Source organism: Impatiens glandulifera, chromosome 7, assembly GCF_907164915.1.
Source record: "Impatiens glandulifera chromosome 7, dImpGla2.1, whole genome shotgun sequence".
Lineage (NCBI taxonomy): Eukaryota > Viridiplantae > Streptophyta > Magnoliopsida > Ericales > Balsaminaceae > Impatiens > Impatiens glandulifera.
In genome coordinates, this window is record NC_061868.1 from 43,442,264 (window position 1) to 43,457,046 (window position 14,783).

Consider the following 14,783-nt stretch of genomic DNA (forward strand, 5'->3'; position numbering starts at 1 on the left):
TATTTGATAAATTTAAAATATATGTTTTAATTTTTATAAACTAAATCCATTCAAAATTATTAAATTTGAATAATATTATTTTTATCTAAAATATTTATACATAAATAATATTTTATTTATATCTTCATGAAAATGCACCAGATTAATGCTTTTCAATTATGCTGGTTCATTATTTAAACCAGATAAATTCTTTACTATTTCACAAACCTATATATATTAATGTATATATATATTGACAATTTATAAATATAATAACCAAGCATAACATGAAAATCTTATAAACACTAAATTAATCTTCACAATATGGTTGAGAATATCTAATATATCTTTTGTCATGCATGTCAATATTTAAGCATAATATACCATCTTTGTAATTATATTATTGTAGTTTATTTTAGGTATGCCATCTTTATTTTAGGTATATAAGGTTTAATATTGATATTATTTTTATTATTATTAATAATAATAATAAAAAGTAAAATTCAATTTCTATCTTTATTTCGGTTAGAATAAAGATATTATTTGAGAGAATCTTTTAATAAAATTTTATTTAATTTAATTTAAATATTAAGTAAATTCAATTTTTATGAAACTCAAGTACTAGTCAAAAAAAAAAACTTTTAAAAGACTAAAGGTTAATAAAAAAAAAAAAAAAGCAAAAAAGTAAAATTCAATTACTATTTTTATCTCGGTTAGAATAAGGATATATATTATTGGAGAGAATCTTGTAATATTATTTTAGAATAAAATAATTTTATTTTATTATGAGAGAATCTTTTAATATTATTTTTATATGTATATTATATTATATTATAGCTAATAAAACCTAGAAGAGCATGCACATACATTTTTTTTTGTTTTTTTGTTCTTTTCTATCTCTTGACCCTCTTCTGGTTTTGCTGTAACTAAATGGACGATCAATCTACAAGTGTATCAATTATTGAGGAACTACCATCGGATTTGATCCTATGTATCCTTAAATCCGACTGCTTGAGCGTGTCTGATTTTGCTTGTCTGGAGATAACTTGCACTACATTCGGTAGAATTAGAGAAGAATATCTTCATGACCCAATACTATTAATAAAGTTCCGATCTTTAGTTGATTTGGCAGTGTTTCGCCTATGTGAATCTCATCCAATATACTCATGTCTGAAGGAAACTCAAAAAAAAAATCTTTTGCGAAGGATGGGCAACAACTGGAAGCAAGCATTGAATTTCTTGCGTTCTGTTGAAGAATCCTCCTCAGATATTGTTCAGAGTAAATTAAGATCAGGTAATTATATAAAGGTGATAGCAGGAATTCTTTTTACAATTGTGTTGAAGGATTATTCGGTGTACATTTCGGGTACTCATTCTTTGTGTGGCCTTTTATTGGATAAGTATGTCAAGTATGGACGGGTTGACTCGTTTACTCGGATTAACTTTGACAAGCTTTTATCATCATCATCATCATGTCATGTGGATAATATACTAGTCTATGACGTCTCTGCCCTGTACCGTCATGCTGCTTTTATTACGCAATCAGGAGAGGTTTTTACATGTGGTAACAATTCGTCGGGTTGCTGTGGGGATGGCGGTGGCGGTGGCGGTGGTGACATTGACAATCGCATCCTTAGACCTCGGCTTGTGGAAGGCGCATTGAAGGGAATCCCTTGCAAACAAGTTGTAGTCGGTTATAAATTCACTGTGTTTCTTACAAGAGATGGACGAGTATATACTTGTGGGAGAAACAATCACAGTCAGCTTGGTCATGGTGATAGCGTGGATAGACCGACACCTACCATAGTAGAATCGCTAGTAGATTGTGTAGTAGTTCAAGTTTCAGCTGGTCTAACTTTCACATTAGCTGTAACTAGCGATGGCAACTTGTATTCATTCGGCTCGGGCGAGGACGATGGGTGTTTGGGTCACGGAGTTGAGCAGAATGAGCTACGCCCTCGTCTGGTTGACTTCTTTAAAAGAAGGGACATTCACATTCTTAGAGTCTCTGCAGGACTTAGTCATGTTGTAGCTCTCGATTCTAGTGGATTGGTACTTAATTATTAATTAAGTTTTTTTAACAAATTAATATTATAAATTCTATTAACCTTTGACTATATTATTTATTTAAGGTTTATACTTGGGGGAGAGGTGTAACAGGGCAGTTGTGTAATGGAGGTTATATAAACCATCTTAGCACACCACATTTAGTGAACCACCTCAAGAGTCAGATTGCTATACAGGTAATTAATTAATTAATTAATTAATTTGCAATCAATTTCTTCAACATTAATTTAATATATATATATATATATATATACACATTATATACAGGTAAACGCTTTTCAGTTTAATACGATTATTTTAATGAACGACCGCCGCACCTTTTACGTGTATGGTTCTGGATTTCCAATAGAGGGTTCTGTGTTGATTCTCGAAAAAGACAGCTTAAAATTGGATGAACACTTTTGTCAAGTTACCATAGGCTTCCATCACACCGTCTTAGTGACCACCAACCGTGGTCGACTTTTCGGATTCGGATCTACCTATCACGCGGAGTTCAGACACAGCAGTATTACTAGATGGTTCTCTTCCTTCACACAACTTTCTTTACCGGAATGAAAAATTTTAAACCAAACATTTTTCTTCTCCTCCTTCTCTCTCTTCCCGCTCTTCTCCTCCTCTCTAAACGGCGGCGATCTTCGACGGACACAACCATGAGCACGGCGAGCACGAGCACTGTGGAAACTAGTACTCTTATTCCTCGATTTGTTTGTTGTTTTATTGTTTATTTAAATGCATGCAGATGAGTTTGTTAATATTGTTAATCTTGTCGATGATGATGCTCTGATTCGTTGTTTGATATCGTTCTCGCGAAGGGCCGTCCCTTCTCTCGTTGATCGATCCTTTCTCGCGTTGGGCGGTCCTTTCTCGCGGTGGGCACGATCGTCTTGCGAAGGGTACGATTGTCTCGCGACGATCGTGCCTTTCGCGTGACGATCGTGCCTCTTCGCGTGACGATCGTGCCTCTTCGCGTGACGATCGTGCCTTCGGAAGACGATCGTGCCCCTTCGCATGATGATTGTGTCTTTTGCGGGACGATCGTGCCCCTTCGCACAGGGACATTCGTACATGTGAGCTGAGGTGTGCTTAAGCCCACCCCAAATAAAAAATTATATTATATATCTATCTTTCCATAGATATAATTTCTAACCAACAAAATCTTTTGATTTTAATTCTAATACCTTAAATCTTATATAACTTATTTCCATAGTTTGCATTATTTCCAACCAAGCATATTTCACTAATTCATTCCCAATTCACTAATTATTTCCATCAATATTATTTTATTTCAATCATTCTCATTTTATTAATTATTTACATTTCATATTAATTTTCAAAGACATAAAATTTTCTACTAATTTATTTTTATTTTTTAATTCTCTTCCCTAATTTAACATTTTACTTACTACCATTATCGACTTAATTATTTATATGATATTTATAATTAATTTTATGCATATTTGATTAATATACAACCAGCCACTTATCGTTATCGTTAGTATTATTGAGTTATTTTAAAAATTTTCATTGCACTCTAATTGTTGGATGAAAATATTTACTTTTATTTTTCTTTAATTTTTTAATTTTTACATTCTAATTATTCGATAAAATACTTATTTAATTTGAATAGTTGAGTTTATCTTAAAATTAATATAAACATAGTTTGAGAGTTAAACTTTCAATTATTTATGAAAATAACATTTTATGATAAATTATGTATAGATAAATATAAAATAAAACATCAATCTATTACAAATAAATGAAAAACATTAATATCTTCTATTTTTAAAAGAGAGATTGTCAAACTAGTGAAAATTCTGCGTCAATGGTCTCTAAAATTCAAAATCAATATAGTGAAACTTTTCTAATTTTGTTTTCTAACAACGAAGATCATTAAACGACAAAATTGTTTCCACGTTATAAATTTGATATGATGCTGAAATTGAAGGTTTTCACACTTGTTGAGTTGTGTCAAATAATTGGTCGTGAATACGATCAAAAGGTGAAGACGAAACTTCGCAATAAAATGGAGAATAATTTGATATGGTCTCTAATATGGAACATATATATGTTTAATGAAAGGACTTCTATAAGTCACTTTTCTCAAAATATTTAATATATGGAACATACGAACTTCGCTTCTTTTAATCACGATGATATCTGGACACCACCTGCAGTGAGCACAACCAGCTCTCTAAAATGGCTCAGGCTCTTTGTATTTACGTCAATCTTCATGCACAGCCTTTTGGAGCCCAGTATTCACATTTAGATATTGGAATTCACAAAGCATGTTTTCTTCACACAAGGACCAGTTTTAATAAATTCCTGAAAAATCGTTATAGTCCTTAATTAATATCATTAGTTGTTGACTTGTTGTCCTCTTTTTGGTAATTCAGCACTCTTCTTGCTGTTTGAGACTTCTGTTAGTTATTGATGCAGTTGTCGTTGGGATGGATATGCTAATTAAAAAAATATGAACAAACAAACAAGGAAAAAAAATAAATAAATAAAAAAAGACTTTGCCTCATCACGAATGCACTTCATCCTAGTAAGGATCTCTTGGTGTTCATCGCAGGATAAGCATTGCTACTCGCGGATGATGGAGCTTGTTAAAATCTTGAAGAAGGAGAAGTAGAAATGTAATCTTATATTATCGAAAAAAAAATTATTCAAACAATTACATATCTCCCTTATATAAGAGTTCAATACTAACTAATTAATCAAACTAACGAATCAGTTACTAACTAATTAACGGTTTAATAAACCGTTAGTTATTATTTTTACATCCTCCCCTCAAGGAGAAACGTAGTAGAGAAACAAAGTTTCACCTTGACAAAACAAGTCGATGAAACATTAAGCTACGATCATGCAGCCATTTTCTTCAGCAAGCCCAATTCAGCAAGCTTAATTTCTTTTAGCTATCCAATTTAGACAGCCGAGCAAACCAATTCAGCAAGCTCCATTTTTTTTTTTCAGCTATCCAAAAATAAACCGTTAGTTATTATTTTTACAGAGCTAGTTGTGAATGTGTGGGCATATCATAGTGCGAGGCGAATGGTGTATGTGAATCCGAAAACAGGTATGATGCAAGAACAACACGCACTTAAGAACCGGAGGGGTCAGATGTGGGTGAAGTGGTTCTCGTACGCAACACTCAAGGGCCGGCATGGATGAGGATCTAGCCGAACAAGCGGATTCAGAAGGGCCTTCAATTCTTCTAGAAGGTGGCTATGGCCATCTCGGCAGGTGAGGTTTTTTGGCAGGGAATGTATGAAAAGGAAAGGAAAGGAATCTGGTGGAGAATGTAGAGAAAGAGAAGAGAAGAGAAGAGAAGAGAAGAGAAGAGAAGAGAAGAGAAGAGAAGAGAAGAGAAGAGAAGGAAACAGAGTAGGGATAAGTTAGAAAAAAGAATGAGAAGGAAACATAGGCAGAAGACGATTGAAAAGTATGTTAAGCTGAAGGCGAGGAAGAACAAGAAGTTTCGGTCTTGAACTCGAATTCAAACAAAAACACAAACAAGACTACACAAATATATAGGTGATATTGTTTGTTTAGTTGGGTTTCTTTCTTTTCCTGGGGAAGAAATTAATGTTTTAATATTAGAATCTATTCCCAATACAATTTTTTATTTTTTTTTTTTTTTTTTTTTTTTTTTTTTGGGGGTTTGTGGGTATTTTTTTTTTTTTTTTATTATAATGTATGTATCCTTTCCATGACCAAATCAAATGTATACCGATTTCAATGTCTATTACTTGGATTGATTTTAGATAAAAAAAATATATATTTTGTATTTAATATATTAAAATTATTCGAATTGCCACTTACTTCAAATCGCGTTAATTAATTTTAAAAGTTTTAAGTTAAAAAATAGTAATTATATAATTAAATATTTTATTACTTAAAAATTTATAAAATTAATTAAGAAAATGATAATAAGTAAAAAATGATCCTTATAAAAGTTATACTTACCAAATTAATTATATTAATTTTCTTGCCATGTATAGATCTAGATTAATTTTATATGTTCAAACATAGTTTATTCATATGTTATTTCCTTGACAACAAGATGACTGACTATCTTTGTGTGTAATTTGACAATAGACACTATTATTATTATGTGAACTATTATTATTATTATTATTATTATTATTATTATTATTATTATTATTATGTGAAGATGTATCCATCTTTAACGAAAAGTTGACCTATTTTTTTTTTTAAAAAAAAACACATGTGTACTAAGTAAACAAATTAGAACGAAGACATGGACATGGACATGAACTAGGGAGTATACTTATTAAATAGTTTTTTGAATTTTACATGCGTACGATAAATCTGAAAATTAAGTGATGAATGAGTTCAAGTATATGAAAAAACAAATGTCGGATAAAAATACTTAAATAAATTATGGAATGTCGGGAAAGTAGCTTACGAATTAAACCAGAATTTATAGTTTAATTTGAGCTGAGTTTAACTAATTAAGTGATGTTAAGTATGAAGTTAGATTAAGTACTGAAAAATTGTGTTATCAAATTAACCCCAGTAACTTACTACCTATAAACATGTTAGTGATTTGCTGTTGACTTCATTACACTGATGCGGAATTTAAAATATTATTATTATATAAATAAAACTAAAACAAAACCGGACCGGAAAAGGTTGTTCTTCTTCAAGCGCGAAAACATACTTCTTCTTCTTCTTCCTGGTGAAAAAGCGAAAAAGAGAATAAACAGCTTCTGTCTTCTTTTGTTCCCGGGAACTAGGGTTTGTTTGTTAATGGGGAATGTATGGTCTAGGATTTGGGGGATTGGGAGTTTAATTTCAAGGATTCGGTATAATCCAACTCCAACCACCACAATGCATGTTTGGGGGCATCCTTCCGATAACAATGTTTACTACATTAGATATTTTCTGAGTTTGAAAACGATTCAAGTAAATTTTCATCCCACATATAAGATCCCGACACCCTGCATCATGACAGGGGAAGATTTAATTGGAGGAAATCTGGAGGAAGTCTTAGCCTACGTTGAGGGTAAGTTTCCTCTCCCGGAGCTGCTGCCTAGAAGCCAACTTTACGATCGCAAAGAAGGTGAATGGAAGTTGATTTTTAAAATAACTTCAATGCATCATACTAGCATTCAATTCCATTTGCAATCCATCATTACCTGCACATGCGAGCTGCTGATGCATGTAGGTGACCACCGACAGAGGAGGAAGGCAATTCTCTCTTTGAAAGTTACAAAACTGTGTTTGTCATTTAAATCACTAATACAGATACTCCAGGAGCATGCCACCATTGAAGATTCCATCATCTTTCCATTTCTGCGTTCCTCCGATGAAGGTAAGGCATCCTTTTTTTTACCATTATTAAGAAAACCCAATAAATAATATGTCTCTAACCCTTTTTTTTTTATTTCCAACAGAGCTTGAGCTTCCTGAATTGTTAATGCAACAGCATCTGTCTCATGTGCCTCTACACTATGGGATTGATACAGACATAGACTCTCTTCAATCCATGATTCTCGGCTCGACCACTTATGTACAAAAACTTGTTGGGATTTTTTCTAGACTCCAGACACTTCAGGTATCCATAGATTTAATTGATCAGGCTGTTCTGTTTTTTTTTGTTTTGTTTTGTTTTCCATTATTACAGGTATCTCTGGTCATAGAATAGATGTTAGATATGAAATCAGAATAAATCTCTAGTCATAGGATAGATGTTTGATATGAAATCAGAATAAATCTCTAGTCACACATAGGATAAATGTTAGATATGAAATCAGAACAAATCAAATGAAAAGTCACTATTCTAGATGAATCAGCTATAAATAGCCATAAAACAAATAAATAATCAAACCGAAATAAAAGTTTAACCATAACCACTAATACTGAATCTTTTGGGCTGCTAAACGTATACTTCGTCATTTAAACTACCATTCAGAAAACCGTTTTTCACATCCATTTGAATGATACTATTTTGAGCTGCCATTGCTATTACCATCCTAATTGTATTCCATCTTGCAACAGAGGCAAATACCTCTGTATAATCAATTCCATATTATTGAGAAGTCTGGCATTTAACTTGTCAATATCACCACACTCATTGAGCTTTGTCTTAAAAATCTATTTAACTTCAATGCTTTTAGCTCCTCAAGGCAGAACCATTAGTGTCCAAGTATCATTTTTTTCTATGGAAGATATTTCTACATCCATTTTGAATTATAAGTTGCTTCTATTCTATGTGAGAATACATAACAATCTCTTCTCCATCTTCATATATTTCACAGTCACTAGTTACTATTTAGTCTTCTGTTTCTTTTAGTTGTTGGTTGTTGGGCTGACTGTTTTAGATGGTTCATCAATAATTGACATATACCAGTTTGTTTAATTGTAGAAGCTAGAAATTGTATCAGTGTGTATAATTTCTAAGTCTAAGAAAAACATATTTTGACTTGCAGAACTCATTGGAGGAACATTTTCTAGAGGAAGAAAAGGTGTTAAATGTTTTGATGGAATCTGCTGAGATAACGTGCAAGAAGAATCATCAAAGGGTCCTGACAGTGGAAGAGTGTCTGAAGATAATGGTCCAAACCCATTCAAACTATTTTATATTTTTCCTGCAGGGCCTAAGTCCGAGAGAGAGACTAGAATACTTGGACTTAATTTTAGTGCTGACCGATCATGATCTCTCGAAATCGATCTTCAGTTCTCTGTTTCCGTAGACACCCCCCTCCCCGATGAACACATTACTCTGTTTTTTCATATTGCTGTTGAAAATGTTCATGACTTAAACAATACCCACATTTATAAATAATAGCAGCCTACTACTTCATGTCTATCTACTATCTTGTTGGATTTTGTCTTGTGTTTGTGGATTCTTGCATAGAAGGTAGAAGAACCATGACAGAGTATTTGCTGATGTATCCTTGCCAACAATCATGAAGTTGAGAATTATGTCACTTAAGTATCGATCATTCATCTCCTCAGGTTCCTCTCTTGCCCGCATCCAGAAATCTCGATAGCATATCCTCTTTAACCTTGTACCCACCAAAGATCAGTAGTAAAGTTTAACATTTTTTTCAAGAATGGAATGAAATGAAAGATGAAAAGTTTGTCAAGAACTAACTGCTGGATTATCATTTTGTTGATGTTTCCTCTTTGTAGTGATGAGATTGTTCACAAAATCATTGATGACTTTGACTTTTTTCTTGAGTGATGCTTCTGAGGAAATGTTGAAAAACCTTTTAAGTTTCCGAAATGGATCAACATAACGCCAATAAGTTAATTCATTAACATCATCAAACGCTTTCATGAATGTACTCCCTTCTTTGCTTGTTCCCTCCATACAATTCAACTCTACACTAAATCCCACTTTGAATATCGAATCCAACGTGCTTCACATAAGCAGACCCTGCACTCATTTGTTACAGTCATTCAAAGTTTCATAACAAACTGTATGGTGGTTCCTTACCTGCATATGAAAGAGCTTGTTTTCCACAGAGAGCCGATCAAGAATTGCAACAAGTTTGGAGCCGTTTCTTCTGATTCGAAGCTGGCAAGCTTCCTCTGTTGACGCCACTTGTCTCCATCAACTGCGAAGATACCTTCTCCGAATAAATCCTTGGTTATCTCTTGATTGTACTGGCCTTTGGAGTAATTAGCGAAGTTGGTTTTGAGTATGTGTTGGACGTTTCTTGGATCACTTTCGCCGGTAGATAACAGTCTGAAAGTAGCATACTTCCGGGCATCCTCTGTTTGGCGATCATATAGATTCTTGAAGTAAAGGAGCTGATGGAATACTGTACCGATTACAGGAGGGTATTTAGGATTTCTGATTGATTTGCCGATGAAGACTTTTATTAGAAGAGATGATATAAGGATAAGGATGATAGCAGTAGGATTGTTGATATTATGATCAGAATTGGATTCAGGAAATCCATCGGCTGGCTGGCTGGCTTATGTTGAGAATAATACAGAGTTTTTTCATTTGCTTATTCTCTATTTAATGTAAACATCTTTGTAGTTGCAGAAGACAAGTAATACAAACAAAGTTAGATATAAACAAAAATACATTTCGATAGTATTATAGAATTTCCATTTAGACAAAACATAGTCTATGTCATATTAAATATCACTCTCTACCATAAATCTCATCATCAGGATAACGTGTAATTCACTTTGTTTTTTTTTTTTTTTTTTCATATGTGAAATTGATTTGTATTGTTTGGTAAGCTGGAACTGATAATAATGGTTAAAATTGTAAAAAACAGATAAATATCAATATAACATATAACTTAAGAATAAATTGAATATAACTACTTAGGAATTTTTTGAATTGGATGACAACTGTTTGGTTATAATTTAATTAAGAATAATAAGCCGGTCATCCAAACCCATAACTGTATATTTAATTTTTAATTAAAAAAAAAAAAATTCCAATATATTTGATTTAGGGGTACCTGACCTGATTAGAATGCAACTAAGTGACTCTGGCATATATATTTTTTTTAATCTTACTTAAGTAGTAGGATACCGGATTTTAATGCTTGTTTTTAAGAGTATGTAAATTTACATCTGTTTATAAATAATTAAATATTCAAATTAAAGTTTTATAAACCTTTCAAAACATAATTATTCAAAAATATTTTTAAAATAAATAAATACACTGTGAACAAAATAAACACATGACAATTGGGTCCAATTTTGTGCTGACAATGGTCATACAAATATATATATATATATATATATATTAACGAGAAATTTGACGAAATGACCCTAAAGATTGAAGTATTTGCATCCGTGGTCACCCGATAATTTAAATTGATATGGTGACCACTTTATTTTTTTTGGACGAAAATACCCTCTTCGCGTCATGCGAAGGACTTCGCGTTTTGCGAGATGAATTTGGATTTTGTATAAATACTCAAAATTTTCATTTCCTTTCTCTCTCTTCTCTCCCTACTCTTATTCTCTCTTTCACGACGACTGTTACGGCGGCGGCGGCCGAACACATCATACAGATAATAAACCATAACCCTAAATCGATTTATGCTCATCATACAGATTTATGTTCTTATTTCCATGATCTTCATTTCAAACCCTAACCCCTAACCCTAAATCGATTTATGTTCATGTTTCCATTTTCTTCATTTCAAAACCCTAAATCAATTTATGGTCTTTATCTTCAATTCAATCTCTAACACTAACCCTAAATCGATTTATCTTCATTTCAAAACCCTAAATCAATTTATGTTTATCTTTAAAATCGATTTAAGCTGTTCATATTGGTTCATATTTTGTTCATCTTATTGTTCATATTTGTTTTATTATTCGTTGTTCATATTGTCGATGATGATATTTGCAGATAATCTCGTCGATGATCATATGGGTTCCGTTTCAAGGAAGATTCGTTTTTCGCGTTACGCGAAGGCACATCGCGTTATGCGAAGGCCCATCACGTTACGCGAAGCAGCACAAAGTTGTACTTAGATTTGTGTAAAACATCAAATTCGATTTCTATTATTTTTCAGCTGAATAAAGGCTGTTTTTGTTGCTTCTGTTGTGTATTGAAAATTTGGAATGAGTAGTTGTTGTCATCACCATTCCTTAGTTGAATTTCCATGTCATTTGACAGTTGTACTTCCATGTCATCAAATTATTGCCAATCATAATCAGAAATGTACACTCTCTCAAATACACCTTAAACTCAAAAGGACCCCACTTCTTATACACTTCAAATTATGTTTTTGCATGTTGTTTTTTAAGTTTATAATGATAACTAGAATTCATTGGGTGGTTATTTATCCTCATTTGGTATGTTGCTTAAACGATTATTTTATATACAAATCTGAAATAAGTTACGTAAAAACAAAATCTCATCTTCTCGGGACCATAAGACAATATGTGAGTGTATGTTTTGGGTAAATGGACAAGAGTTGGCTTGGATGTTAAGGTGCAAAAAAGTTAGAGAAAGTGAAGAAGGGGGTATTGGCCAAAGAAAAAAAAAAGAAACATTGAAGAAGAACTTGCTTTTATAAGGGTTCTTCTATCCATGCCAATGGATATCTATTTACCCAGTATGGGGTTATGTTTGGTTAGGTTGCTTTCCTTTATGTTTTCTTTTCTTCAATTTCAATCATCCGACAAAGACTAAAGATGACCATTTCAATCACAAAACAACATATCAATAAATCAAACATTCTATTGAATAATTCACTGTTCAATTGTTTTAATATAGAATGGAATATATCAAATTTTTTCAATGCCCATGTTCTTCTCAACATATGGGGGGCTTCATTTAAAAAAATATATATACGTACATAAGGCAACACATGAGGAAGATCTGTCGCGTTACTCGAAGTCTCATCGCGTTACGCGAAGCAGCACGGTCGCAACGTGAAACGGCACGATCGGCACGCGAAATGGCATGGTCGACACGCGAAGCGGCACAGTCGTCACGCGAAGGCATAGAGTTGTACTTAGATTTGTGTAAAACATCAAATTCGATTCCTATTGTTTTAAGCTGAATGAAGAATGGTTTTCTTTGTTTTGTTTGTTTAAAAACCAGTCACCTGCTCATATTCAGTCATATTTGTCTTTCTTATCTTATTTAACATTGTTAAAGAATTTCTTTTATCTTGAAAGAAGAAGCCAAAAGATAAATAAAGATAATTAACGTTGAAATTGATTTTATTTTAAAACCATAACTAAAAAAATACAACAAAAAATTCAATATTACAATAATAGTCAGCAACAAAATTGAATCTTCTTTGAAAATTTAACCAAATAAATACAAATTTGTCATGAGTTAAACAGAACAGAAAGTCATGGAATTATTATTACAAGTTACAAATAAGAAGATATGTCAAGAGTTACATGAATAGAAAGTCAGGAGTTACACGATCAAAAAGTTATGAGTTGAAGTCTTCTGATCATTTTCAAAAGAACAAAAATGACATGAATTGAAAAGGAAAACATTCAAACCCCACTATGTCAAATCCAAAATGATCCATCTCTGTTTCGAATGTGGTTTGGTTCACAACTACTATAAATTTAAAAACATTACAAGCGCAAATAGAAAGAACAAAAAAAACTTGCCGAACCTAAAAACACTAAGCCCGGTTAATGTGACAAGAATGGTTAGGGCTAGCTGGATAGCATAACAGGAGACAGACCATCCTTCCTCTTATGAATAATTTCTTGATTTCTTTCACTTGTTTTACTCCATGTGTTTCTCAATAATCGCCCTTCAATGAAGAAATCTTCAAATTGTCATCATCATCCCAAAGAAGGGGAATTTTTCTTTTTACCCGATGATGCAATAACAAACATGAAAGAGACCCATTAGATCATCTTTTTATACATTCTTCATTCAGCTGAAAAACAATAGGAATCGAATTTGATGTTTTACACAAATCTAAGTACAACTCGGTGTCGCTTCGCGTGGCGACGTTCCGACCGTGCCGCTTCGCGTAACGCGATGGGACTTCGCGTAATGCGATGGCTTTCGCGTAACGTGATGTGCCTTCGCTTAACGCGATGTACTTTTGTGTAACGTGATGTGCCTTTGCGTAACGCGAAAAGTGAATCTTCCCTAAAACCGAACCCATATGATCATCGAAAGAGATTATCTGCAAATATCATCATCGACAATATGAACAACGAATAGTAAAACCAATATGAACAATAAAATGAACAAATATTAATCAATATGAACCAATAAGAACAATAAGAACAAGTTAAATCGATTTAGGGTTAGGGTTTTGAAATGAAGATAATGGAAATAAGAACATAAATTGATTTAGGGTTTTGAAATGAAGAAAATGGAAACATGTTTGGCAACTAAATGAATCAAAATTTCAGTTTAAAAGCTCAAGAATATCAAATTTAAAAAATTCAGATTTTCAAACTATTTTTTTTCGCTAGCCTAGTTCTATGATAGAGTTTGACTTCAATCTTTAGGGGTAATGATGGTGAGGGAGAGACGTGCATGTTGGTGAAGTTTGAGAGGATAAAGACGAGAAAGGAAGAAGATCCAGTTTCTGGAAGGTCGTCGGCGTCGGGCGTTGATCTCCGATGTTCGTCTCGTCTCAACGAAGAAGACGGTTTAAACGACGTCGTTTCATTAAAATATATATATATATATATATATATATATATATATATATATATATATATATATATATATATATATATATATATATATTTAGTTATAAGTCAAGTTATGAAATACAGTCTTAATCTTTTTTTCCTTTAAGTATATTTTAAATAAATTAAGTAAATTTCAATCTAAAAAAAGAATTTTTGTAACTTTAAATATTTAATAAATTTAAAATATATGTTTTGATTTTTATAAACTAAATTCATTCAAAATTATTAAATTTGAATAATATTATTTTTATCTAAAATATTTATACATAAATAATATTTTATTTATATCTTCATGAAAATGAAGAGATTAATGCTTTTCAATTATGTTGGTTCATTATTTAAACCAGATAAATTCTTTACTATTTCACAAACCTATATATATATGTATATATATATTGACAATTTATAAATATAATAACCAAGCATAACATGAAAATCTTATAAACACTAAATTAATCTTCACAATATGGTTGAGAATATCTAATATATCTTTTGTCATGCATGTCAATATTTAAGCATAATATACCATCTTTGTAATTATATTATTGTAGTTTATTTTAGGTATGCCATCTTTATTTTAGGTATATAAG

At 32.1% G+C, this 14,783-nt stretch overlaps 3 protein-coding genes across 3 annotated transcripts; 2 read left to right on the forward strand and 1 right to left on the reverse strand.

The window, feature by feature from the left end:
* The first annotated feature begins 1,185 nt into the window (after nt 1-1,185).
* LOC124909998 (ultraviolet-B receptor UVR8-like) lies at nt 1,186-4,678 on the forward strand. The gene is made up of 3 exons (XM_047450624.1): nt 1,186-2,031; nt 2,112-2,222; nt 4,619-4,678. Exons 1-3 carry the CDS (start codon nt 1,186-1,188, stop codon nt 4,676-4,678), a joined length of 1,017 nt encoding a protein of 338 aa, XP_047306580.1.
* Nucleotides 4,679-6,919: 2,241 nt separating this feature from the next.
* LOC124944606 lies at nt 6,920-8,792 on the forward strand. Its single transcript, XM_047484905.1, has 3 exons — nt 6,920-7,384; nt 7,467-7,627; nt 8,502-8,792. Exons 1-3 carry the CDS (start codon nt 7,018-7,020, stop codon nt 8,763-8,765), a joined length of 792 nt encoding a protein of 263 aa, XP_047340861.1. The 5' UTR covers nt 6,920-7,017; the 3' UTR covers nt 8,766-8,792.
* A 365-nt stretch (nt 8,793-9,157) lies between these two features.
* On the reverse strand, nt 9,158-13,652 carry LOC124909999 (cytochrome P450 704C1-like). Its single transcript, XM_047450625.1, has 3 exons — nt 13,406-13,652; nt 9,515-9,998; nt 9,158-9,437 (listed from the first exon to the last, which is right to left on the reverse strand). The coding sequence occupies exons 1-3, from the start codon at nt 13,650-13,652 to the stop codon at nt 9,158-9,160; spliced, it is 1,011 nt and encodes a 336-aa protein (XP_047306581.1).
* Nucleotides 13,653-14,783: the final 1,131 nt, after the last annotated feature.

What these genes read in the sequence shown, in the direction of transcription:
- LOC124944606 (XM_047484905.1), top strand. Translation starts at nt 7,018, where the DNA reads ATGACAGGGGAAGATTTAATTGGAGGAAATCTGGAGGAAGTCTTAGCC. An exon ending in TCTGCGTTCCTCCGATGAAG is followed by an intron (nt 7,385 to 7,466) that starts GTAAGGCATCCT and finishes TATTTCCAACAG; the next exon opens with AGCTTGAGCTTCCTGAATTG. An exon ending in CTAGACTCCAGACACTTCAG is followed by an intron (nt 7,628 to 8,501) that starts GTATCCATAGAT and finishes TTTGACTTGCAG; the next exon opens with AACTCATTGGAGGAACATTT.
- LOC124909998 (XM_047450624.1), top strand. Translation starts at nt 1,186, where the DNA reads ATGGGCAACAACTGGAAGCAAGCATTGAATTTCTTGCGTTCTGTTGAA. An exon ending in CTCTCGATTCTAGTGGATTG is followed by an intron (nt 2,032 to 2,111) that starts GTACTTAATTAT and finishes TATTTATTTAAG; the next exon opens with GTTTATACTTGGGGGAGAGG. An exon ending in AGAGTCAGATTGCTATACAG is followed by an intron (nt 2,223 to 4,618) that starts GTAATTAATTAA and finishes TGTTCATCGCAG; the next exon opens with GATAAGCATTGCTACTCGCG.
- LOC124909999 (XM_047450625.1), bottom strand. Translation starts at nt 13,652, where the DNA reads ATGGGTTCGGTTTTAGGGAAGATTCACTTTTCGCGTTACGCAAAGGCA. An exon ending in TTTTCAGCTGAATGAAGAAT is followed by an intron (nt 9,999 to 13,405) that starts GTATAAAAAGAT and finishes TCTCAACATAAG; the next exon opens with CCAGCCAGCCAGCCGATGGA. An exon ending in ACAAGCTCTTTCATATGCAG is followed by an intron (nt 9,438 to 9,514) that starts GTAAGGAACCAC and finishes GCTTATGTGAAG; the next exon opens with CACGTTGGATTCGATATTCA.